Genomic DNA, 27,022 nt, shown 5'->3' with positions numbered 1-27,022 from the left:
TTATGGTTGCAAAGTGGTTGCAATAAGCTTAAAAATTCAACATATAAAGTGGCAGAATGTTCCGCTATGGATGAGTGACAGAGAGAACATGCGTCCTCCAGACCTTCAGCAGCACCACATGTAGCATGTGACGCGCACGGAGGTGTAATTTGATCTTACACTGGGAGCTTTGGGACACTTGTTCACCGTCAGGTCTTTGATGTCCTCAGAAGGTTCCACTTAAAGCTGCTTAGAGCGTACCTTGTTGAAAGTGAGCCAGGGTGAGGAGGTGTACTGAGATTACTTTGCCAGTAGTTAAAATGCGCCGCGCTCTCCGAGGAGGCTGATTGAGATGCATCGCTTGCCCTTGTCTCATGACCTTGAACAATGAGTAACGCGAGGCGACGAGCATAAGTCATGAGCGTCGCTAATTCTTGTTAATCAACCTCCACCACAACCAGAGTTTTGGTTATTTAGATGCAGTCAAATGAGATGCAAATGCAGGGCTATTTGAATGCTAAAGAGGTCATTAGCAGATAATAGCAGCATATTAAAAGGAAACTATTATTCCTCGAAATGAAGCGCTGCGTCTCTATCTACTACTCTTAAGTTGGCTTGTGGAGTGTTTGTGCCTGGAGGTAGAGAGGGGTGTCGAGTTCCCCACCGGTTCCTTACTGCAGTTCTGCAGTGGCTGATGAAACAAACTGCAATGATGTACCAGAGTAGCGTAAGAATGCAGTCAAGTCTGAAAATGCAATGAGAGCACCAGTGTTTTAAAAACAGAGGAAAAAGTGCTGTGGTTGTCTTTTTCCATCCATCATCACAAACGATAAATTGGTCATGATCAAAGTTTGATTCCTTCTCTTTTTAATGACCGCGTCGCGCGTTCTCCTCGTCATTATCCTAGGTGACAGGACAGCGATGCTCCTCGCCGTTTATCGCCAAGAAAAGTATATCGCTGTCAATAAACTGAAGTCTTTTGACCAAACCCACGTTATTTTCCTTCCCACAGACAAACACGAGACCAAGCTGAAGGGTGTGATCTACTTCCAGGCGATAGAAGAGGTCTACTACGATCACCTCCGCAGTGCCACAAAGGTACACCTACGTGTCTGACAAAACAATCATTTTCTCTCATTTATTTCACACTTCTGTTTATCTTCTTCTTTCATTTAAAACATATCTCTGCACATACTGTATTCTTTGTTTCTTTTCTCCCTGTTTGTGTGCTTTTTGCTTTGGCCCGCTGCTGTCACAGAAGGGATTTTTCAACTTGAATTTGAGCAGTGTATGTATCCACGCTCTCTGTTCACCCGTCTTAACCTCACTGAACCCCGTGTGTCCAAAACCGTTTGTGCTAATCAGAGAATAGAAGGTCAAGGACTGATCCTGCATGGTTAAGAAATGTATGTAGAGACCTGAAATCCTTGAAATGTGTCAGTTTGTAACTGCTTGCTCTCTCCGTCCATCCCAGTGTTCCCAGTATAAACCAGCTGAGCGGTTAGAAAACAAGGATCTGCTTATTTATATAGAGTTATTAAGCCATTTTCAGTCACTGTGAGGTTTGACAGAAATACAATCTCATTTGATCTGCCTTTACTTTGCCTTTTACTCATTTTCAAAGAGCTGATAGAGCCGTAGGTGTAGTTTTTGGCCATATCTCTCTTCTTTATGATCAGGGCTGCTTGCTGTTTGACTTGAGCCTTACATGTCTTGTCATTTTGTCATTTTATCTTCAACATAAAGCTGAGCTGTTGCCTCCTCATCTTCATTGTGTGTGTGTGTGTGTGTTTGATGGCCTGTCGCAATGCACCGTACTCTTAACTGTGTGGCTCTGATCAACTGTAACTTTGATTTTACTTGTCACTTACAATGTCACATTACAGAGGAAAAACTTTAAAGTCACTTCCAACAGAAAGAAAGATGACGGTTTAGAGAAAAGTGATGCAGAAGAGTGGAACGTGTGTGTGTGTGTGTGTGTGTGTGTGTGTGTGTGTGTGTGTGTGTGTGAGGATGGAAGAGATTTTAAAGTAGTCTAGTTGGTTGCTCTTCAAAAAGCATCAACAATTTCATGAAAAAAACATCTGTAAAAGTTTGTTTTTTTTATGTGTTTTTCTTGAAGGAGTTTTGTTATTCCCATATTTTCATGAAATCTGTATAAATCGGGGATGGACTGCTGTGTTTCTGACAGTATTTTTGGATCAATGCTCCAGATATTTTGTGCTGAATTCAATACAACTCAGTGCTCTTCAGTAGAATATCAATCTTTGAAATATCCAGGTGGTTTAACAACACTATTCTGAAGATAAATCCACAATTATCCAACCATCTAATCATCTGGATGAAACAAAGATTTTTGACCTCTTCCCCAGATTACCAGTTTCCAATCCATGTAGCCAAAAATGACATACGGCCTTATGAACAATTTGAATGATAATATAGACATATTATACAATACAATGTAGTAGAGATTAAAACTTAATTCTTGACCTTGAAAACAAACAATAATACATTTAATTGGAATTAAAAATTTTTGGTTCACGTTGTACAAATTAAACAAATTAAAATCATTTCTGGCTCTAATTTTTTACAGCAGAGTAGCAACTTGGTTAACAGGTTTAAAAATCCTTTTTTATTGTGCAATATACAGAATATTTCTCATCCAGATGGTTGAAAGAGTCTTTAAAGCTGCATTAAGTTATTTATTTCTGGCCACTTGGGGGAGTTTTTATTGCTGTTGAAAACAAATGAAAGGATCCCTGTGAGACTGAACCACAACAATGATCTGAAAGATGCTCCAACACTCTGCAGGTCTAAAGGGAACTGCAGAGTCAGGTGATCATTCTGTTTGGGACTCTCTCACACTACGCATGGTTGCATCTGATCCATCGTTAATATGAAAATATTGGTTAGTGCAGCTTTAAGGGTTCTAGAAATGAAAAACAATCTAGAGAATTTGTTAAAAGACCTGAGTTTTTCAAAGATTGGCTGAATTTTTTTTTAAAAAAAAAAGGTTTCAGCACTGTCTCATTAGAGTCAGACAAATTTAAGATCACTCCAATGTAGTTCTGATCAGCGCTGCAGTAAATATGTAGTATAGTTGGTCTCCCTACCTGACAAATGAGAGTAGTAAACGGTAGGAAAGTCGATCTCCATCTGTCAGATCTGAGGTTTGTACAAGAAAGTCTGATTCTACTTTTCTTTTTTTTTTTCCCTCGTCCTCCAGAGCCCCAACCCTTCCTTGACCTTCTGCGTAAAGACCCACGACCGGCTCTACTACATGGTGGCCCCCTCAGCAGAGGCCATGAGGATCTGGATGGATGTGATCGTCACGGGAGCGGAGGGATACACACAGTTCATGAACTGACAGACGACACACACACACACACACACACATACAGTACTGAGAACGCAGGTGACGAGCAGATCGTTTCGGCAGGGACTCTCCCATCACAGACTCTACAGGCCCTTCCTGTTTCCAGTCCACAGCGGACGCAGCGCCTTGTTTGTTACTTTTCATTTTTATCTCACACTTTTAATTTTACTATGTAGATGTTTTCACCTCCACATTTTCTACGTGATTCTGTCTGGATTGAAAAAGGGAGCCCTTGGAGGACACACACACACTCACATACACACTTCTGTATATAAACCAAAATGTATACCTGTCAAAGACTTTTAAAAAGCCTTTCTATATTGCCAAATGGAGATCTTGTAGTTACTGTTTGTTGAACCTTTTGTATTATTTGTTTCCTTTCTTTTTTTTTCTTTTTTTTTTTTTTTACTCATTATAGAAAAAAATTGCCAAATGACATAATGCCAATGTTTAGTTGGAGTGTTCCATCATGACTGTGCTCAGTTTAGACAGAAAGAGTTTAAAAGATCTTCAATCAAATCATTTTAGAAATATATTTGAAAAAAAAAAAAAACTTGTTCCAAATGGATAAACCTATGAGAAATAATAGAAATCAGACAGTCAACAGGGACTGGAGACGAGAATCCAACTGTTCAGTAAACTTGTTTGTAACAATGAAACAGGAAAGCACTGCATCCTCCAAGTCCACAACAGTCACTTCAGCTCACTGCTGCTCACTAGATCAAGTGCAGTATATACAGAACATTATCCACAGCGGCATCCTAGAACATATTACTTCACATGTAGGCTTACCAAAGTTAACTGGAAGTGTTTTGTTAGACCCACTACAGCTCAGGAGTTCACTCAGCAGTTCTCACTATGGTTCCACCAATACAGGGTTTGAAAAGTCACACAAGCTGCTGATAAAACACTGTTTTGTGCAGTATTTGGTATATTTAGATGACTTAATCATTTCACTATGCTCATAATAAAATACTTGAAGGATTAGTATATTTGAAAAAAATAGTTTGACATTTTGGGAGGTATCCTTATTCTCTTTCTTGCTGAGAGTTAGATGAAAATATCGAGCCCACTCTTACATCTGTACGCTAAATATGATGCTACAGCTAGCCTAGCTTAGCATAATGACTGGAAATGTCTGCCATTGTTATATAGCTTACTTTTGGAAAGAGCAAGGCTAGCTTTTCCCATCTGTTTTTAGTCTGTATGCTTGGCTAAGCTAACTAACCTTTAGCTTCATATTTAGCATACAGACGCAACAGTCATATCAATCTTCTGACCAAACTATTGGGAATGAATAAGTGTGGAAATTCACTTCACTTGTGACTTCTTCAAATAGTAAATCTGTATTTATCCTTTTTTATGGGGCATTTTCTATCTGCTTCCAATCTTTGTGCTAACTGTTAAGCTAGCCTGACACATCCCAAACTTATCTCACTAGATACAGAGATTCAGCTATTATGAATCTTTTCATCCAAGTCGGGGGTAAGATGCTAAAAAAATACATTTCCCACACTCACCAAATAATAAATGTACAAAGGACATAAAGTGTTTTGAAGCAGCTAGTCAGAGGTCAGTGACGGGATGATATCCAACATTCAGAGGTCAACAAACCCGTATATTGGTCCAACCATAGCTACCACATCCTCAGTGTACTTGTGAAAAGGAATATCTCACTGTGTTTGTATAATGCCATCATGTTGCCAACTAAGGTGCAAACTGCATACATCTGTGTGTACACACAAATAAACAGAAGCTCATCTATTTGCCAAGTAACCTTTAGCTAACTTGATGATGTGACTACACAGCGGGGAAGCAGCCATCATCACTGCCAGCCTAAAGCAGCAACCATGAGGGGGCGCTACAGAGACCACATTGACACAGGACCACGCAGGATCAACAATACGGACTAATGCAATTCAGAACTGTGCCTTGACTATGTGTTATTGATGGCGTGTCTGAGTCCAGCACAGCCTCGCTGGAAGGCTACAATCGTATGAATGCATTTTCATTTGTTTCTGAGCTGTATTGCAGTACGTGAACAGATCTGCATGTTTTTATCTTCACTATGGGGACGTCTGCCTAAAGGCCCAGAGCACACTGGGGATCAGCTGGTTTACTGTCATTACTGAAGTCTGAATGTACAAAATATTAAGTATATGCATTTATTTTACATGTCAGTCATTCTGTCAGCCTGTGTTGTAAAATGGCTTCTTCATGGCTTTTTCAAGTCTGGCAACATAACCCTGATGACGTCATGGTGATGTCATCAGGGTTATCCAGGCTTGAGCTTGGAAACTACAAATTTATTTAACAGAATGTCTGCGTTACAACTTGGTGCAGTCGGTTTGAAAGTTGTGGGTGTTAACCAGGTCTAGAGGCCTAATGATAGACACTTTTGAGTTGCATCATGGGAAGTGTAGTATCTAGAGTTCTTGACCCAAAACAGGAACTTAAAAGTTGAGATATTCTGCTGCTTTTAGATTTTTTTTTTTTTTTTTTTATACCCGTCTTTCCTAAATCCTCTCAAATCTGTACCAATCAGAAAAGAGGAAATGCAGGAAAAAAGTTATTTGTGTCAAAACCAGCTGAAATTTGAATTATGCAAAAGCAGCTTCAACTCAAGAAAAAATGTCTCTAATGTTTTGTACATTCAGTAGTGGAGGGTGAGCCCATCAAAACTAGTTTTGCCAACTTTTTATTTGCAAGAACTGCATTTATTGTGTTAATTTGTAGTTATTTACCTTGTAAGTTGAATTTTTAAATTGACTGTCACATCACTGGCTTCATCATCCTTTACTCAACACGCTGTGATATCAGTTCCTGCTCTGAACCCCCCCGCTGTGACCTGAGGCCTGAATGCATGAGGATGGATAAAGAAACGTTGCGTCTTCAGCTTTAACAAACTGTAAAGTGCTCGGGCTCGCCTGGCATGTCGATCATCACATTGTGAATCTATTAATCTGCCGTGAACGTGACAGTTTGTAGTAGACGGATAAACCGGAGAGACTGTTTTCTGTTCCGCAGCAGGAGCGGAGGACAAACTACGCTGTGATATTTGGAGCATGTGGAACTGTTGTTTAGTTTCATGTGTTGGTCAAGTGATGATAATTTATGGTCGTGGTGCCTGAGATAGTGACATGTTTACTTCTAAAAAAAAAAAAAAAAAAAAGAAATAGAGAAAAAAAAAGAAGAAGTAGTAGAAGACTAGTGAAAAGACCTTAATATATTATGTCCTCCTTGCCTTTACTCTCCCTGCACATTTAATGTGTGCAAACCAAACTATTCAACACTGGCAAGGCTGTTAAATCATGTCTGTTGATAGTAGATGGTATATACATTACTGTTATCTATGTTGAAAAAGAAAGGAAACTAAATATACTGTAAAGAGGATGCCTGAATGAAAAAATACTATTGAAATGAAACAGTATTGTATGAAAAGAAGTACAGTTTTTACTTATTTTTGTCATTTTAGAAAATTTATTGTCAGTTACATTTCAAATGGTATGGTAGTGATGTATCAATCTACCTTTTCTTTTTTTTACTGGTACAGCAGAACACACACATCTGCACACACACAACACACACACACACACACACACACAGAATAATTCACCTAGCACTCGTGAGACTTGTTTTTCTAGAAAATAGATCCTGTTTCACACACACACACACACACACATACACTCACTCACTCACTCACAATGAATACTCAGACCATACTGTGTTATTGGTACCCTGTATGTCTCATGCGTCACCTTCATGAATATGAATAATATGGATTTTGTCAAATCTATTAAAAACAGAACTGTTACAGAGTATCGTCTGTGTTTCTTGAACTCAGCGGGTTAAAAGAATGAAGGTTCCAGTGTTGAGAGAGAGGCAGCAGTAAAAAGTGAATAATGACTGATTATTGGTTCATTACTGACACTCATTTAGGAGGGCGAGGACGAGCCTACCATGTAACAGCAACAATAAAACAATCAAAAGCAAAAAAAAAAAAGAAACTAAAAATTACACAAAAAGTGGGATTCACTCACATTATAACAACTAAAAAAAAGAGTTTAAAAGGAGTAAAAAAAAAAAAAAAAAAAAAAAGACAAATCTAAGAAACAGTCTAAGAAAAAAAATAAACATCAGGATGTTTCTTTCTTTGACACAGCGATTCTTCCAAGTGTGAACCTGAAAGAAGTCCAGTCATTCGGGGCTTTGCAGGATTTCAAAGAGGATTTTACAGCTCGTTGACGCTGTCACCTGGAAGAGGGCACACACACTGTTTAGTTATCTGTAAACCACACACACACACACACACACACACACACACACACACACACATACACAGTTCTTATATAAATGGGATAAATTGGATCTAGTGAGTTTTGGAAAACTGACTAGATGATGATCAATATAGTGACATCACAAGCTGCAGGTCTGTTCTCAAGACTAGACTGGATCATAATGAAGCTGTGAAGTAGAGCTTTATAAACCAATCATTTGACTTCTGAACTGTAGAGACTCAAGTATTTTAAAATCATATTTCATATATCTTTCTAGAGCAATGTAGTCATTGGATATACAATATAAATCTCTTTCCCTTAAAACATCACCACTTCATATACAGTATGATCATTTAAAAGCATCATTTACACCACAGATGTTACTTCAATGTATAATTTAGTTGATATTTCAATGCAGGACAGTTATTGGTTCAGAGCTACACAGTGGGGAACATTTACTAAGCCTGTCACATATTACCATCAGGGATGCATCATATATTTACTATGAGCTCAGCTGTTGTTCTTCTGATTTGCGTAAAGTGCAGCTAAGAAAGCGCTGATGTCTGTTCTGATGTGTGTTGCACATGTCTGGGAAGGAATGGAGTAAAAACAAAAAAAGTGTTTTCTGATGTTGAACTTGGAGTATTGGTTTAAAAGAGGACACTTCTGGTCTGTTTTCATCCCACATGAGGAACTCTGTATGTGAGGAAATATGAGTTAAATATCCTGATGTCAGCTAAACAAAAAGATCAGTTATTGAAAGAGTTATGAAAAATCCGCAGGACATTTTTGGTCAAACTTTTAGACTCTTGTAAACATAATATAATTTAATAACTGTAACTGTCTGCTTCAATCATATCAGGCTGGACTGCTGAGGCATTACAAGTCAGGAATAATATGCAGGAGTGAGCTGAGGGACACAGAAAAGTAAAGTTGTATGAAAAATAACAGACTGTTACTCTTCTGTCGTGCGGTGTTGCTGAGCTCCGTTAACGTCACTTTGCAACACATCTTAAACCGTGTTTGTCTCTCTGTAAACAGAGCTGCAGATTCTACGCCTGTTTCTCCCGGACGTTACATTTCACAGAAGCAGTTTGCTGCTGCAGTGGTCAGTCTGCAGTGATAAATCGGGTGCATATGTTGTGCTTATGAACAGGAACTCCTTATAATACATATTGCATGAGCTCAAACACAGTGCTGCTTTTCTTCCATTTAACCAGCACTAAACCTGGGTGTGGCCCTTACTGACGACAAATGCAGTTTGGCTGTTTAGCGCCTAAAACACAGAACACAAATCCTTAGTAAATATCCCCCGTAGTGCTGTGATGAAACCCTGTATGTGCTGTAAATACAATAAGGTGATTACAACAGATAAAGGAAAAAAAAGATTGCAGAGTTTAAGAACTGTTACGTACTCTCTGCACAGGGGGAGGTGTAGTCAGTGACTGCCTCATCACCTGCAAACATGATCAGAAACACATTAGAACACAATAGAAACTGATGGAAAGTAAAGGAAACTTCATATTTAGAAAAAAAAAACAACAGAAGATGATCTTGTGAGGCTCTTACTTGTTTGGTAGTAATCATACACTTTGACCACAGCTGGTTTCAGGTTCCTGACCTGCACGTCCTCCTCTACTGTCACACTGTATATCTTTTCTTCGTCTTTCTTCAGCTGCAACCACACACACACACACACACACACACACACACACACACACACACACACACCACAGGCAAACCAATGACAGTCTGTCCAACTCTACTTACACACATACAGACACTAAGTGTTGCTTCTTACCCCGTCTAAGTAGATGTTGATGAATCCCTCCTCCAAGTCCACGCGCTTCACTGAGCGGTCGCTCTTCAGCTGTGAGAGTACAGACTGTCATCAGTACACTCATATATAAAAACACACACATGCAGTCCATGACGGAATAATAATCACACATGAGCTGCACAGTGAGGGTTGCTGCTGATGAAGAACTCACCAGCTTCAGTGAGCTCTTATCCAGGATGTATCCCGACAGCAGTTTGATGTTGATGATGACCATGTTAGTTTCCTCTCTCCTGCCCTGGTACCTGCACAAACACACACACACACACACACACACACACACTGAGGCTTCACTTCAGCTGCTTTGTGAGGTTGCTTTTTTTTTTTTAGTTAAGATGCACAGCAGCTGAATGAGATGATGCTCTGTGAAATGGAGTCTTTTCCTTACAGCAGCACTTGCATCACAGCTTTTAGTTTTTTCAGTCAGTTATGGTGATATTCAATATCTTAAAATGACACTCATTTAAATATCAGAACATTTTACACCTGCAGCTAGATTCCTAGTTCTCACTGGATCCTACAACTGTAGTTATTACACTGAAACTTTATGTCAAACTGCTCAGTGTTCTAATAGTGTTTAACATATCTTAAAGACTCCCTCCACATGATTGAAGACATACAAACTCTTAACATCTACTCCTTCTATTCTATTAATATGCAAATATATTTCATTTCAGAAGTTTAACTATTGGACACTAGATGTTTTCTACCACCATGTAAAGTCCATTCTCAGTGTTTGTGAACTGACGGCTTCAAGTTTACACATCAGACTTGTGTCAGTTGGCTTCCAAACTAGTTGTGATGTCACTAAATCAATCACAAACTGTTTATGGCAAAAAAGCCTGTTAGTTTTAGCCTTTTACTAACTACATCTCATAGCTACTTTATAAGAAGCCATTATTTATGTCTTTTTCCTCATAATTAAACAGCTAAATTGTTGCAGATATTTTGATTTTCTGTATTTCGGTCGTATATACACTGATGCAAAGCCTCCGCTGAGATGAATTGTCTTCTCCAGTAAAACTCAAAATCATCATCATCATTAATAAAACCTGTTCAACTGGCTTGAAGGCCAATCAAAAAGGCTCATTATAAATATTTCAGGTCAACGATGTAACGTGATCATCCAGTGTAGTACCACACACACACACACACACACACACACACACACAGTACCTGACGTGCACAAAGAGGATGAGCTGCGGCCTGCTGATGTTGCACTTGGCCATGGTGTTAGTTGAAATGTTGAAGGCAGAGTAGTCGGGGGGAGGAGGGACGTTGTAATGCATGGAGATCTGTGAGGAGACGGATCATCAACATCTGATCTTATATCACACAATAAACTTCAGTCTGTTTTCAAACTTTTGTCACTTTCTGTTTTTTATTAAATTTAAATAGAGCCTTTTATTCACATCTTACACCGCTGTCATTCTTTATTCTTCTGTTTTATTCCATTTAAGCTTATTTTTATCTTCTATTTTTATAATGACCTGATTTTAAGTGATATATGGGACTCTTGGCTTATTGGTCATTTTCTAGAGTACCTTACCACACACACATCTTGTCAGTATTGTGCTGTGTTGACCTCATGCAGTGACTGAGCGTACCTGAGCCAGCACACAGCTCTGTCCCTGGGCTGTGATGGTGTACTCTCCAGGGACGTCGCTCAGCTTCTCCTCCTGGTACAGCAGCCTGTTGCTCTGATCCACCTTGAACTCTTTGTTCAGGCCTCCTAACGACGTCACCGTCACCGTAGTGCTGCCCTCCTCGCTGTAGGTGGCGGCTCCGTACTTAGCCAGCGCCTGGAGGGCCACCACGGTGTCCTGAGGAGCAGGGAGGTTAGGTGTGTCAGTAGAGTCGCTTCAGGGTTTTAGACGCTTTCTGTGAAAAACGGCAGTGTGCGGCTCTGACTACCTGAGTGGAAGAGAAGCCGCCGTAAGGGTTCTGCTGCTGAGCGAGCCAGCGGACGATGCCAGAGGAGTAGTCCAAACCAAATTCTGGCAGGGCCGGACCGGAGAGCAGAGCCAGCAGCATGTAGGAGGTCATCTCCACCTCCAGAGAGTCCAGGCCTTTCTGAGAAGCCCCTGCTCTGTCCCAGTGACGGGTGCCCCCTGCCAATCAGGACAGTGGAGTCACTCATTAGAAGCAAGTTAGCAATCATAAACTTAGAATTTATGCACTTATGCATATGTTAAATTCGTGGGCACATGTAGGCCTACAGTCTACAGATTCCCTGGTTAGTTTATTACAGAGAATGTTTTAATCTCACATTCTTACCAAGTTTCTTCATTATGGAAACTCCTATGCTTGTTCAACCTTCATATTATCCATAACTAACACACTAACCTTTTTTTCTTTTTTTTCAAAGACTGGCCCTTTTTTGTCATCTCAAATAATTAAATAAATACATACACAGACAAAAAAAACACATACAAATATTACAATTCTATAAAAGCACAGGCAAGACATAAAATATAACAAGTCTGGTGGGAGAATTCACAAAAGGATTGTGCTGCTTTTGCACCACTAAACCTGCACAAATGAGACAAAAAGAAACACACAAAGCACTGCAAAGGATGAAATGCACCACTGACTGCACTGCCAAGCAAATAGTTTCTCGGTGTTCCTTTGCTATTTGCACACATTTAAATTGGGTAATATGCATATATTTGGTGCAAAACTGGCCCGTTTCTATGCAAAAGAGCCTCACTGCAAAAACAGTCCAATTCACAGAGCAGCGCTAATAGCCACATGCAGCTAGAGTGATATTATTAGTGTCTTCAGAGACTTGGTGGTAACTGAAGTGCATTTATAAGATGTGTCACGCCCAGACTAGTGATCATGGCAGCAGTGATTGTAGTCGGGCGAAGGCATCGTCATGCCAGGTGAGCTCGTTTAAATTCCTCGCCTGAAGTTTTGAGGAATGCCTCTGCACCTCATTGGTCAGGACTTGTAACTCACAGTCTGTAATTGCAATCAGACTGTGGGCAAACTGCACTCAGCTGCAAGACTTTATGGTTGCGTTTGCGCTGTAATATCATTAATGTGATATCTTTTATGAATCGGACCTTGAGACGGGACAGATAGTTGCAAGCGATGTGCAATTCATGGTGCTATCAGCGGCCACAATCCATTCTTTGTGAATTCACCCATAAGAGTTTACAGTCATGCTAGCAGCTCTGTGAGACTGTACATAGTTAAAACTGTGCTCTGAGCTAAATGCTAATGTTAGCATCTAATATGCTCACAACAACAGTACTAACACACTGATGCTAAGCATGTTACGGTATATATAGTTTAGTTTAGTGTGTTAGCATGCTAACATTTGCTAATTAGCACGAAATATAAAGTACAGCTGAGGCTAATGAGGGTGTCATTAGTTTTGTACTATGTTGGACAAATTACATGGATGGATCAGTTCTTTCCAGACCTGGATGTGTATAACTAGCAGTTTAGTTATAGGTTTCAAAGCAGATGCTTAAAGCCTCTCTCTATTTAACATTTGAAATAAATCTTCCTCATTCTTACACTGAGTTTCTGTTGCCAATACCTAGCATTACATATTCTACCTCTACATAAGAGGCTAATCCTCTTTAAAAATTATTTTCTCCCTGAATGTCTCTGACTTTGGGGGAAAAACAAAAAATATGAATGAAGGATTTTTTTTAAATCCTTTTGTATTTTGATGTCATTGATAAATGATATTAGCTTGTGTTTACGGCGTGATAAAATAGTGCATTTGTGTTTTCCACCCTAGATCTTCTTCCAGTCTTATCTTACCTTTTACATCTTTGTCTTGTCTGTATTCTAAATATGTATATCCTTTTAATTTGATATTTAGTAAGTGTATGCAGGTCATTCACTGACTGCCCCCAAAATTCAACATTGTGTGTGTAAATACTGAGATCCAGAACAGCAGCTTCATATTAAGGCTCTATACCAACAACATCACTGCAGGCCTTCATATTCATTTAGTTTGATGAATGATATCTGATAACATGAAGCCGCACCTTGTTGACTCTGATACAGCATGACAGAATTCACATACTGTACACAAGGGTGCTACGAAGTGGCACCCAATTAGTACCAATTAATGTCTGTGCTCATGCTGCTACACGTCAGTAAAATTGAGAGCCAGAAGTGCAGATGCTGCTGAGACTGTCGTACCTTGTGTGTTGGACTGCTGGTGCATATAGGTGATCAGTTTGCTCCTCATCTCTTGGTCTCCAGCCAGAGTGAAGGTGTAGGACAGCAGGGCTGTGGTGTACAGGTTGTCCATTTGGCCCTCCACTGCTGCTTTGAGACAGCTCAGACAGCTCTGGACGACGGGGTCCTGTCACAACACAGACAAACACACTGATGAAGACTGTGTGCAGGATCACCACTGATTCAGTGAATCGACTCATTCCTCTGCAGGATTCTTAAAAAAGTAAGAGTAGCTTTATGGTTGTATGGCGAGCATGTTCACTAGTTTGATCATGATATGTTGAGAGGTCAGTTCGTGTCAGACTCACCGTGGTGTTGGCGTCCAGCTCCAGCAGGGCGGCGGTGATGTAGGCTGTCAGGGACACATCGTCACTCACTCCTCCCTGGTGGAAGACGGGAACACAGTAGGAATGATCAGAAAACACGTTCACGTATTTATTACTTTATTTGTGTCCGTGCCACTGAACTAACATTCAAACACAACACATGTATGTAACCTCTGGCTTATTACAGGTCTTTGTTATTTTTTTTCCTTTTACTACAATCTTCACTGCCTGATGGATCAGCTGATGTAGCAGCAGAATTATTCCTTTGTGACACTGAATGCATAGAGACTGATCAGTTTGTCTAGCCTTTACACTGTGTGTGTGTGTGTGTGTTCGTGTGTGTGTGTGGGCGCCTTGGGCAATCTCTGCTCTCTGAAACTCTTCTCTATGCTAATTGCTCACACTAAGTTAATTCTGAGTGTCTTATGGGGGAAATTCACCCGAGCAGAACACTTAACAACCAAACTGCCAAATGATGTGCAGTCTGGATACTCCCACCTAAAATGTCGACATTCGTTCTGATCTCATTACCTTCATGCCGTTGTGGAAGAGTTTCCCCACAGATCTGATGCAGCCGTCAGGCCGCTGGTGTTTGGACAGCCACTTCCTGGCATCTTTAATGTGCTGGGCATTCACAAAGATGTATGGTCTGGCCCCGCCAAAGGACTTCATCACAAAAGAGGTCAGCCTAGAGGGTCACATACAGAAAACACACACACACACACACACACACACACACACAAGGTTTCTAAAAAACAAATCTAACCATGTGTGCCTGTGTTGGTAACCCCAAAATGAACCCGGCCACAGGACAATTACATAACAGCCTCCTGTCTCACACTAACACGGAGCACTTGGCCTGAGCTGCATCCACAACACAACTCAACACGATCATATTCCTCTGAGCCGCACATGAACCCAGCACATCAAGACAGCTGAAGCTGATAGAGAGGCAGCAAAGCCTTTTGGATGGAAAGTGAAATATTCACATCCAATATTTTTAGATAACACATCAAAACAGTCTCATATGTCAGAAATAATGCTGAAGAAACCCAGTTATACACATACTAACTCACACCATGCATACTGTTAATCAGTATCATCTTGGATGCAGGGAAGAGTCCACCATGCTAAACTCTTGTTGATATTTGACATAAATCATTAAAGCTGCACTAGTTATGTTGTTACAGTGAAACAATTGTTGATTTCCAAGCAGACAATGTTACACTAGCATTCATTTGGAAATATAAGTCCAATATTCACTCTCATTTTATCTCTGTTTTGGTCTCCACCAACTCCTGAGAACAATATCTGGCTCTTTGGCAGCATTTTCACCAGCTAGTCTCTAACTTTATCTGACTGCTGTCTGGTGCTCAGCAGTCAAGCACCAACAAAATGTCCATTGCCATTTTTTTCCATTGTTAATATGAAAATATTGATTGGTGCAGCTTTAAACCTGCATGAATTGATTTTGGCTACAAAACAACCAGCTGTAAACAACACTGACACTGATATGACCACCTAGCATATATATAAGTTCAATATTCAGTCTCCTTTTAGCTCTGTTTGGGTCTGCACCAACTCCTGAAAAATGTAGCTGGATTTTTAGCTTGTTAAATGTTCACCAGCTCGTTGCAGCTGGTAGAAAGCAGAGTTTTTGGGCAGGAAAATTCAAACACTGATAAAAGAGGCTGAAAAGCTCTGTAGGACTGAGGGTAACTGCAATTTGGTGACAATTTTTTTCCACTTTACACAGTCATTTGATACATTGTTAATACAAAAATTATTAATTAGTGCAGCTTTCATTTTCCTTTGACACTGAAAGTCCTTTTTCCAAAGTTCCACAAAACTGCGTTCACTAAAGCAGTGATGTCGTATTTCAAGGGATTTGGACAATTTTATCCAATCTTCCGTTGGAATTTTAATGTAATTGAACACTTGAGAGCCCTAGTTTCTACTAACCACAAACACACACCCACACACACACTCACCAACTGCCAAACTGCCCAGCATCCTTTCAGAACAGCAGAGGGTTTGTTAAATCCCCCCGAGGGACTGCGCTTTAAGCCCATTAAAAGCAAATATTAATATTTTCTGGCAGGTTCCTCACAAAGTAAATTATTAGGATGCTTGCTGGTGCCAAACAGCAGAGAGGACACACTGTGTGTGTGCGTCTACCTCCCACTGTGTCTGCGTGTCACTTTTATTCTCTCATCAAATGAAGTGTGAGATTTGAGCTGAAAATATTCAGTTTAATAAAAAAAAAAAGCTCTAAATACTTTACAGTGTTCTATGACCACTGATGCAATTGCAATATATCATGCGTTATATCATCATAAATAAATAAATACATTTCTATTATTTTGGCATCTATATGTTTCTATGTAAGTTCTAGTAACAGGGGTGTAAGTAACAAACAGTGGTTTGATTTCTGGTCTGTCAGTTAACACAATATTTATACATCTAAATGTTACTAGTATTTGGAGTTTTATGAAATTAAAATACATTATAAATATTTTCATGTGTTAATTATAATATAAGTTTAATTTAAAAAAATGTCCATCTAAAAGAAGTGCACTTCAAGTTAATACTGTTATGTTAAAAACATGTTATACCATGTTTTTATACATGCAAACATGTGCTCCATCATTACTATAACAATTGTAATACAGGACTGAAGATGTTCCTGTATAAGCCATCAACTGACTCACTTCAGTCTTGGGTTGTTTTTTTTCTTCTAACCAGTCTCTATATGTTCAAAGAAGATGTAACAGTTATTACACAATGTCATTATCTAACTCCTAGTATTCCTGTTACTGAAGCAGAGCCTGAGTTTTACTGACCAGGTGTTTCCAGAGTCATCACTCTTCCCAAAGGCGCTGTAGGAACCGTCATCATGCTTGTAGGTGAGCTCTCGCTGATATCCTACAATAAACACACACACACACAGACAAAAAATCATATTTACAAAATGAGAAGAAAATATAGAGGAATGGCCTCAAAATAATGTTGTATTGAGAACCATACTTTACCATCCTGAACAGCACAGGAACACATAAAGGACTTACCACTTTCCAGGAAACGTGTTGCCTTGTCCTGAATCTCCGTGGTCAGCTGACCTGTGCTTTTCAGGTAGTTGAGAATGAAAATGTTTGGAGCAAAGAGCACCATGTTCTGCTCCCCGCAGCCGTATGGCATGGCCAGGAGCCTGTCCAGGTTCTTCATGGCCCGGCCCATCAGGTCACCTGAAGAGCCAACAATACAAAGATGAGACAGATGCCAAGATCCCAAGACTTTATTCTTGGCAGGGTGCAGTTAAGTGCTAATGCTGAGTCTTTATTAGTGTCAACATATAGTGTAACTGACCCAGTACAGAGACAGAGGCCCTGGCAGATCCAGCAACAAACATCTCAGGCATCAGAAGAGGGATTTTCTTTTCCACTGGCCCCTCTGGCAACACAGAAAGCAAAAGTAATGATACACAAGTAAAAAGAAGTAAGCATTGTCCATTCAAAACATGTTTGTCTGCTTATTATCTTGTCATCTGGATTAAAGTCTTGCACGTTACTTCTGCTTAAGTAACAAAGTATCAGTGCTTCTTCAGTACAACGTAATACATTCAGTCACTAGTTAATGGCATTTACATACATGAGTGAAATTTATGGAGTCACTGTGTTCATGTAACACACAACACAGCACTTATCATCCTTTTGCTTTGGTGTGGTGAATACTTACTACAGCCATCCATTTCATACTGACTAGTTTATCTCTCATCTGACAAACTTCTCAACAATAACAAGCAGAAAGTTAGAATCAATCATCCCCTCACACTGAACATATGTGAGGACTTTAACCTCTGGCTCTGACACAGGTCTCATGACAAGACTTTTCAGGTTGTGATGAATTAGAGGGTCAAAAAGGCCATAAACCTTGAGGCTTTCAGATAACTGACGTTGATACACATGTTTGCGAACACTCACCTGCAGGACAGAGGAGAGCGTTGTGACTGACTGACTGTGGTGTTCCTTCAGGCTTGTGGAGAGAGACAAAGAGAATGATGTCAGTGAATTATATGAAAGACATACAGCTGACAAAACCTGCTTACTTAAAACATGTCAATGAGACACACTGTTCCACTGGGTGACATGTTCCTTCATTACCATGAACACACATACAGGAGTTTATTTGAACTCTAAGTGGATTGATCCACAGCTGAAAAAAAATCTTTTCTTCTTTTGGTACCATTTGCTAAAAACTGCAATGACCAGCTGCTTTCAAAATTTCCTTTTTAAAATTTGACATTTGTCATCTGTTTTTAAAGATGTTAATCTTCGGTAGGAAAAAATAAGCTTGAGTCTGAGCGGTACAAACAGTCCATCTCTCAATACTGTCCGACCTCTCTAACCTAACACATTGTTGGTTTTGGTCTTTTTATGAGATCTGATGACAATAAGAAAAACATAGAATAACCAAACCCTCATTGTTTCAATGGAGGTGACACATCCCAGCTAGTCTACCAATAAAAACAAGCTGATGTGTTTGATATATAGATATGTGTTAGATATATATATATAGATATATAGTCCTGACATTAAGTGCTTTAACTCGGACGAAAGAGGAAAAGTGAGATGCATATTGTTCAAAAAGAGCAATTTCAAAGCTGTTATATCCTTAATTATCCAAAATCTGGACATTATAAGACAACTTCATCTGTTTCAAAAGATGCTCATCACAAAAGGTAAAAAAAAACTGATCAGATATCTTTACATGCAAAGTTCTGACAATATTTTACACCTGAACAATACTGTGAGGTGTGCTGAGAGCATTTGCTTCTTATTAAATGTGCATTAACTGTTTCTTTGGCCACTTGGGGGCAGCAGAGACAAGCATAGCTTATTTACACATCAAGCAGGCACAAAGCAACAATAAACCTGCAGTTACAAATAAATGAACACCTGTTACATTCAAGCCTTTACCAAACGAGTTCACACAATGCTGATCACCGCCACGTAAATCAGAGTTTTTAAACCTGGTGTCGGTGGCTGGATGAATGCACACTGCCAAGCGGCTAACATGTTGACCGTTTTTGTAATTAATCTCACTGCCAGAAGGGGGAGACAAAAGTCCCGCACTCCAGCTTTAACATTCTTGCGGAGTCATGTTTGTGTCCAGTTGATGAATGTAAGTCCAATATTCATTCTCCTTTTAGCTCTGTTTTGGTCTCCAACTCCTGAGAAAAAATATCAGGCTCTTTAGCTGCTAAATGCTTCACTGTGATCACCAGCTAGTCGCTAACTGTCTGCTAATCATCTGTAAAACTGAGCATAAACAGCAGAGTTGGTGATAATTTTATAAGGGTTTTCCACTAAGAGTGACACCTTTCACATTCCACATAGTCATTTGATCCATTATTAATAGAAACATAGTAACTACGGCAGCTTTAAGTAATAGAACACAGATGTTCTGCTGGCCTTATTTTTAATACTTGTAATAATCGGATGTATCAGTGAAGACAGATGAAGGGTGTCACATGGTTCAAAATAATTCACCCCCAATTTAAAAGCAGTTTTAAAAACATCTTGTACACTTAATGCTGTCAAATCTGGGCACAAAGGCCTATACTGGTGTCAAACAGCACAAACTGAATCTGTGCTGTTTGGACTGGCTGCCCATGTGTGCAGCCTCATAAATTCAAAAGATGTTCATCACAGACATAGAAAAAAAAAAAAGAAAAAAAACAGGTTTTAAACCCACCGTATTCTATTCAAGTGCAATCAAGTGACATATTAAGATAACTGGTGTAACATTTTAATGATTTTTTGGAAATGTCTATGAACTAAAATTGATTAAATTAACACAAAAATTTTGGTAAGCGATTAATTTGTTTTTTATCATGTAAAATACTGCATATATGTTAACACACTCAAGACTGGACATGGATAGGACATTATTTTGGGTTCTGGTAAGTTGTAATTGGTATTTGTCATTTCTGACATCTTTTCAGATTACAAATATAACCACTTTATTAAAAGGTAATACTATATTCCATATTTAAATATATGTTTGCTGAGGTTTTAAATGACAGTACAGTCTGCTGTCGTACTTCGTGACAAGCTGCTGGAATGTTTAGTGTTGTGTTTGACAGTTACTGACCTGCACCAGCAGGGTGCGGACCACTGTGTCGATACGGCCCATGTCAGGGACGGTGGCCACTTCGTTTCCACACAGTTGGTCAGTCTTCAGGGCCTCGGCGCTGACCTTCAGATTCACCTCACCTGTGTGCACACAAACATACTCTTACTCTGAGAGCAGGAGTGTATTGATTAGCGCTCCCTTCCCCTGTCACGCTGTCACATTTTGTGTACGGAGGCAAAACAGCTTCCCATCTGCTTTTCAATCCAACTCATTATTCTCCCTGTTCCTCCTCTCCCCCCCTCCTCTCTGTGTTTTCCTTCCTCCCCCTGTTTCCCATCTTATTCGCCCTCATTAATCCCCATTTGTTGCCTTATTATACTTGCTCTCCCCCATACTGCTCTATCTCCCGCCCCCTCCCTCCCTTCCTTTCACAGCCCACAATCCTTCTCACAGAGGACAAGTACAGATCACCCCCCGAGGGAGAGGTTTCGGAGTGTTTCGTCAGAGATACTACCTGACTTGTTAGTACAAGTGATTGTCAGCATTCCTCTAAGGGGGAGTTAGAGAAGCGCAATTTGACATTCATCAGAGCCTCGTCTCCATCCCTGCTGATGGAGGCTGATAGAAATCCTCTGCTTTCAGGCCAGGCAGCGCTACAACAACAGCCCCCTTTTCTTTCCTTCCAGCAGTGAAGACGCAACAGCTGTCAGTGCCCTTAATAAGGATTAATTAGCTTGTTCTATCTCATCATCTCATCTTCTTCACTGAGAGTGGAAGATTGTATTGGACGGATTAAACAACAACAGTATTTAAAATGATTTCGAGATATGAAGATTGCATTATACTATTAGTGACAGTCAACTGGAAAAAATCTCTGTAATGAGGAGGCAGCGCTGTGACTGGCTGACGCTGTGCCAGAGAGTGATGTTAATTCAGTTTCTGAAGGACACTGATATATACTTTTGGGTTGAAACTAATGAATGATAATTTGTGAAGAAACATCAGAATTAGACACTTTTTTTTAAGTAAAGTTCCTAAAAACAGTTGGAAGTTTTCTACCCCATAATTATTGTATTTATTGATTTGTGATTTTCTATATTTTTCTTGGTCTAAAAATGGTCAAATTTAAGGATACAGAGTATAAAAATACATTTTAAGAACCCACTATGTGTGAAGGAAGATCATTTACTTACTGTAAGTAGCAAAACCACAATGCAAAAGTTAACATTCTGCATTTAAAGACTTTCTGACATGAGAAAGAATTATCAGTGAAATGTAGTATCAAAAAATAAGACTGTTACAGTATGTTATAAAATATTATTGAATTTAGAGCTGCAACAACTATTTGATTAATCCATTAATTAGTGGATTGACAGAAAGTTAAGTGGCAAATATTTTGATAATCAAATATTCCTTTTTTTCCCCCCCGAAATGGTTGCAGCTTCTTGAGTTTGAGGATTTGAAGCTTTTCTGCTTCATACACGATAGTAAACTGAATATCTGTGAATTTTGGACTGTTGATCAGACAAAACAAGACATCTTGAAGACGTCACCATGAGCTCAGACACATTTTAACAGGTAGTTTTCACTATTTTCTGACATTTTATAGACCAAACGATAATTGAGAAAATTATGGGTGGATTAATAGTTTATGAAAATAATAGTTAGTTGCAGCCCTGTATTATAAATGCTGATACATTGATTTGTAAACACCATTTTAGTTGCTCTACTGTTTGTGTGTAAAATGTTAATCTTTAAAGTAGCTGCTGACTACAGTCATATATTTATGTATTTCCACAAACCAAAGCATCATATGATTTGCAATCAAATGTAAATTATCAATTAAATTCTAAATCAGATGGAATTGAACCAGCATTCATTTCTGGTCATCTATGTATTAATACCAAGGGCGGTCGGAGTGACAATCCAGGAGAAGGTCCTGCTCTCCTCTCCACACAGACACACACTGTACTGGCAGCCATCACAGCTCCTGTAGGTGTACTGGTCTGACTGAGCCAGTGTTACCTTCACCTGCAGACAGAAAGAAAGACAAAACATACTGAGCCTTCTATGTGGGAAGTGAAATACATACCAAATATGTGAAACATATGCAACAAGATATAAGTGAAAATTTGTTTTGTTTAATTTCATTTTGAGAAGCAGACGTGGATGCAGATTTCATCATCATACTTGTGAATCCATTTAAAGAAATTCAATCTGTAAAGACCTTGAATATTTACCATAATGCATTTGGAGAGATAGTTGAAGACAGTCGCTTTGAGTGTAAACACCTCCCCCCGAATGACAGAGTAGGGCAACGTGAGACTGACAAAGAACGGCTGGAAGGCAGTCAGCCCGGTGTTGGGTGACACGCCGAAGCCCGCGGAGGAGACACAGAAAGCTCCAGCGGCCCACTTAGTGATGGTGTCTGGGACCGTCTTCTCTACATTCACTGACCCACTGTCTCTGTACAAACATACACGCAAGATTCAAATTAAAAAGTTCAAGTAGCATGGAGTTCCTCTTAATTGGTGGAAACATTGATATGCTCAGCAGATTTCATGACAATCTGTTAATACACTATAGAGATATTGTGTGTTAAAAGTTTTGGTTTGAGGGTGGTACAAGAGGAAAGCTCAATCCTCCGGGGAGCTTGGTTGCTCGGCAAATTTCATGGCAATGTGCCCGTTATTCATTCATGTTTCAGGTGTACTAGGAGGCATTACTAGCTTACTGCTACCAGTGATCAAAAACTGTCTCTTCGATGATGGACAGGAACTTTACTCCTACACCACCCAGGTGCCCACGAACAACTTTTAACAAGAGTCAACAGCCATGCTAGAGGCTCTGTGAGCTTAGCTTAGGCACAGATGTGCTTTGAGGGAAATGGGGAATGTCAGCATGCTAAAATGCTCATAATGGCAAGGCTAACATGTTGATGTTTAGCAGGATAATGTTTACCATGTTAACTATGTTAGTTTGTTTTAGTTAGTGTTAGCATGCTACCATTTTCTGAGAACATTTAAAGTTCCCCCTCCAGATATGTATTAAGACAGATAAAAATACTCTGCTTGGAACAAGTCTCTGATTTGGTTTTTCCTGTAAAAACTTTAAAATCTTTAAAATGGCATCTACTTCTTCTCCCTCATTAACAAAACTCCAGAATCTATAAATTTGTGAGTATATTTAATCTCAGAAGTTTAACTGCTGGGCAGAAATACATCTTCACTGAAAAGTCCATTCTCAATGTAGGTGCACTGGAGGCTTCAAGTTTCCACATCACGTTTGTGCAAGTTGAATACTGGACCACTAGTTGTCACAAATCATGCTTGTAGGCCCCTTAAAAATCTGATTTTCAATGAGCTCAGAGAAAAATTCCACTTTCAGCAGCTGAATATGAAAACAGCCTTCTAGTGTCAAACTGCACATATATCATTCTGCACAATGAAGCTCAAACATCCAACTATAGGAACAAGAAGAAAGACATATTTTTCAGTGGAGGAGGACTTTAAAAATTTCTGATGATGGTGCTAGGCGAAAAGTGAAGGGATCAAGAAAACCCCCAGGCATGAATGTCTGTAACAAATGTCATGGCGATCTAGTAGTCAAGACATTTCAGCTAAAACCACAAATGTGAACTTCATGGTGGCACTGAAAAGTGAGGTGCTGAACAAAATCATTAATCCTCTGGGCACCATGAACATCTGTAGCAGATGTCATGGTAATCCTTCCAGTTGTTGTTGAGACATTTCAGTCTGGACCAAAGTGGTGCACCGACAGACACAGACATTGCTATTTCTTGAGCCATTAGCATTAGCATGGCTAAAAACAACTCGCCACATGGTGCATTAGATGGAGAAAACATGACACATGTATTGGTATTGAAACAAAGACTACTGATTAATCAGCTAAAAGTCCCTAAAAACCTATTTTCTAGATTAGCTTCTTATTATAAATGAGTCTTACATGATCACAAAATCTATTACCATAGTTAGAACAGTTTCGGTTAAGGTTACAGTTATCAACATCTGAACCTGTATCTAACCACAGTTTATTTTGCCATTGTTAATCAACTCTGTTCAAATCACACCCCCACAGTCCTGATGAGCCATATTAGCTTCATCTGGGAGTTTTTGAGTGTTAAACTTTTAATAAATAATACCTTTTTTCTTCTAACTTCAGATTAATAGTTGCTTATTTATTTATGACTATTCAATGATATGGATTATGAAACCGGGTTTTAATGGGCTTTGAGTCATTTATCAAGAATAAATTAGTTACAGCTTTTCAAATGTGTTCTAATTGCTGTTTTTCTGTGTTTAATAGTGTAAACTGAAAATCAAAAAAGGGTTTTTGACTATTGGTGGGACAAAACGTGATTTGAAGACGTCACCTTGTGCTCTAGTAAACTGATTGACATATTTCACCATTTACTGACATTTTATTGAGTGGGTAATTTGATTATAGTACAATATACATAAGTGTCTGAAAATTTTAAAAAGTTGATTTTCTTTTGATGTTCTTCATATGATATATTATTATTACCCCACAGTAACCAGGTCCCAGATCCAGGTCTCGGGGAAGAATGTCCTGACGGTCTCCTTCTTCTCCTCCTCTTTACCTTTCAGCACAGCACCTGAACTCTGTGGCATCATGTTGAAGGCCATGGGAATCGCAGAGTCTACCAGATCTAGGAACACATTAATAAAAAATTTAATTACACATTTAAACTTACCCAACAGAAACCAGCTCCCAGATCCAGGTCTCAGGGAAGAAGGTTCTAACAGTCTCCTTGGTCTTCCCACTTTTCTCTTCAACAGATAGAGGCGCCGCCCCCGCCTCCTCACTTAAAGACTCAGTTAAAGCATCAGCTTCTGTATCTGCAACTGCAAGTTTACAGTGTAATAGCAGTCTTTTGTTCTAGGGTCAAATACCAGTGGCAAATCAGAAAACATACCATCATAGTAAAGCATCTCATACATAATCCTTTCATGGCAGTTATAAGGTTTTTTCACATCAGAGTTAGTCACAATCTTGATTCCAATTTCCTAGAAGGAGAGAGAGAGAGAAATGATAAAACCAAATAAGAGATTGTGGAGTCATAAGATATAACTACATATACTGTATATGATTTGATCACTTCTGATGAACACATAAAATGGAAGTACAGAAGGGTGACAAATTAAAGGAAAAACCAACATGAAGTGTCCTTAGTAAGGTGTTGGGACACCAAATGCCACCAAGACAGCTTCAATGTGCCTTGGTATTGATTCTACAGTATCTGAACTCTACTGGAGGAAAAGAAAAAGATATTCCCTCATTTGATGTTTTGATGATGGTGGTGAGAGCGCTGTCTAACATGTCGGTCCAAAATCTCCTATAGGTGTTCAGCTAGGTTGAGATCTGGTGACTGAAGGCCATAGCATATGATTCACATTATTTTCATACTCATCAAACCATTCAGTGACCCCTCGTGCTCTATGGATGGGGGCATAGTCATCCTAGAAGAGACCACTCCCATCAGGATAGAGATGTTTCATCATAGGATAAAGGTGATCACTCAGAACAACTTTGTATTGATTTGCAGTGACTCTTCCCCCTAAGGAAACAAGTGGACCCAAACCATGCCAGCAAAATGCCCCCCACAGCATAACAGAGCCACCAGATCCCCTCACTGTAGGGGTCAAGCATTCACACCTGGACCAGATTTTCCTTTAATTTGTCACCTGTCTGTACATAACAATGTACACACACACACACACACACAGACACAGACACACACAAACAACATATTATAAGTTCAGTGTAAATATCTCCTGTAGCCTGTTTTTTTATCAAAATGACTAAATTTCTACTTTGAAGATGCTGTAGACATCGTTCTTCTGACTGGGCGGTCCATAGTAAACTGAGCGCTTTGTTCGTCCAGTTGGCTCTACGTTGTCCAAAATCTCAGCTTCTGGTTTGGGTTCAAGTTCAGGCTCTGGCAGTGGCACACGGAAGCAGGGATATGGCTCAAAGTCTTCAACCTCATACGAGTATCCTGACAGCTTCTGTAAAGGCAGCTGGCTGTACACCTGCACAAAACCATACACACATACGTGCATTAGCCTGGGTAAGTCATCAGCAGCAGGTACAGTCTAGCCCACCACCAGTAAGATAGATAAAATTTTAAAATGTTTCATAACCTTTCCAAAAAATAATTGATGATTCGTAGATGAATGATGATTCACTGAAAGACCTGCAGTATCTAGAACATTCAGAGACAGCTGAAAAGATCTAATAAAGCTCTAATAAAAATGTTATTGTTATGACCTGACCTGGTTTAAATGCTGTTTGAGAGAGTTGGCACACTTTTTTACAAGAGCGCCATGTTCAGGTGTTGGTAAAGGAACCTGGTGTTAATGTGGGTCAAACTAGCTCTGGGGATTGTCTCTTACATAGTCAACTGTGAGTTCCTGCTCTGACTGCAGCAGGAGGACGCTCTGGTCGATGGCTCTGACAGAGCACAGGGAGCCTGGGTGAGCCTGGAGTTTTAGCGTGGTCTTCTCAGCTGGAAGCTCCTGAAGAGAGGAGAACTTCAAAGACACCTGCAGAGAAGACACCAAGGTAGAGTGTTATTATATTATAATTATCATTATATGCTGAATAGATGCAGATGGATTCTTTTATTGTTGCTTAGTTTTATGAAACGTTACAGTCGGTCATGTGCTACCTTGTTATTGAGGCAGAGCTGAATGGGGAAGTCCTGACTGTCGGCCACAGCTTCTCCACTAGGCATCACAGTGTAAACTACCACCTGGGCGAATGGTGCCAGGTTTGTCACTTGACGGAGTGATACAGACAACTCCCCTTTGTTGACTGAGACATGAAACAGAGAGAAAAGAAA

General features: G+C 39.6%; 2 protein-coding genes across 19 annotated transcripts in view; one reads left to right on the top strand and one right to left on the bottom strand.

Moving 5' to 3' along the window:
• The window catches only part of phldb1b (pleckstrin homology-like domain, family B, member 1b), a 106,030-nt gene extending 98,577 nt beyond the window's left edge, over positions 1-7,453 (top strand). For all 16 annotated transcript variants that reach the window (XM_044354686.1, XM_044354688.1, XM_044354690.1 and 13 more), the window contains 2 exons: positions 992-1,077; positions 3,206-7,453. In XM_044354686.1, the coding sequence (XP_044210621.1) occupies positions 992-1,077; positions 3,206-3,346 (227 nt within the window). In that variant the 3' untranslated portion in view covers positions 3,347-7,453. The remainder of the gene's footprint in view (positions 1-991; positions 1,078-3,205) is intronic.
• LOC122984319 (alpha-2-macroglobulin-like protein 1) overlaps positions 6,822-27,022 on the bottom strand; it is a 34,390-nt gene continuing 14,189 nt past the window's right edge. For 2 of the 3 annotated variants that reach the window (XM_044354698.1, XM_044354700.1), the window contains 23 exons: positions 26,849-26,994; positions 26,574-26,723; positions 25,992-26,210; positions 25,094-25,184; positions 24,872-25,022; positions 22,377-22,602; positions 22,041-22,167; positions 20,155-20,276; positions 17,982-18,033; positions 17,368-17,451; positions 17,070-17,246; positions 16,845-16,926; positions 14,533-14,689; positions 13,984-14,058; positions 13,637-13,802; positions 11,384-11,580; positions 11,077-11,292; positions 10,646-10,764; positions 9,624-9,714; positions 9,434-9,502; positions 9,202-9,307; positions 9,048-9,089; positions 6,822-7,609 (listed from right to left, as the gene is read on the bottom strand). In XM_044354698.1, the coding sequence (XP_044210633.1) occupies positions 7,587-7,609; positions 9,048-9,089; positions 9,202-9,307; positions 9,434-9,502; positions 9,624-9,714; positions 10,646-10,764; positions 11,077-11,292; positions 11,384-11,580; positions 13,637-13,802; positions 13,984-14,058; positions 14,533-14,689; positions 16,845-16,926; positions 17,070-17,246; positions 17,368-17,451; positions 17,982-18,033; positions 20,155-20,276; positions 22,041-22,167; positions 22,377-22,602; positions 24,872-25,022; positions 25,094-25,184; positions 25,992-26,210; positions 26,574-26,723; positions 26,849-26,994 (2,888 nt within the window). In that variant the 3' untranslated portion in view covers positions 6,822-7,586. Of the gene's footprint in view, positions 7,610-9,047; positions 9,090-9,201; positions 9,308-9,433; positions 9,503-9,623; positions 9,715-10,645; positions 10,765-11,076; positions 11,293-11,383; positions 11,581-13,636; positions 13,803-13,983; positions 14,059-14,532; positions 14,690-16,844; positions 16,927-17,069; positions 17,247-17,367; positions 17,452-17,981; positions 18,034-20,154; positions 20,277-22,040; positions 22,168-22,376; positions 22,603-24,681; positions 24,827-24,871; positions 25,023-25,093; positions 25,185-25,991; positions 26,211-26,573; positions 26,724-26,848; positions 26,995-27,022 lie in introns of all 3 variants that reach the window. The other variant, XM_044354699.1, reaches the window with a different exon arrangement.

This window comes from Thunnus albacares, chromosome 6, assembly GCF_914725855.1.
Source record: "Thunnus albacares chromosome 6, fThuAlb1.1, whole genome shotgun sequence".
In the NCBI taxonomy this organism is placed as follows: domain Eukaryota; kingdom Metazoa; phylum Chordata; class Actinopteri; order Scombriformes; family Scombridae; genus Thunnus; species Thunnus albacares.
The sequence above is the reverse complement of the archived record's forward strand: the minus strand, read 5'-3'. Positions and strand labels throughout refer to the sequence as shown.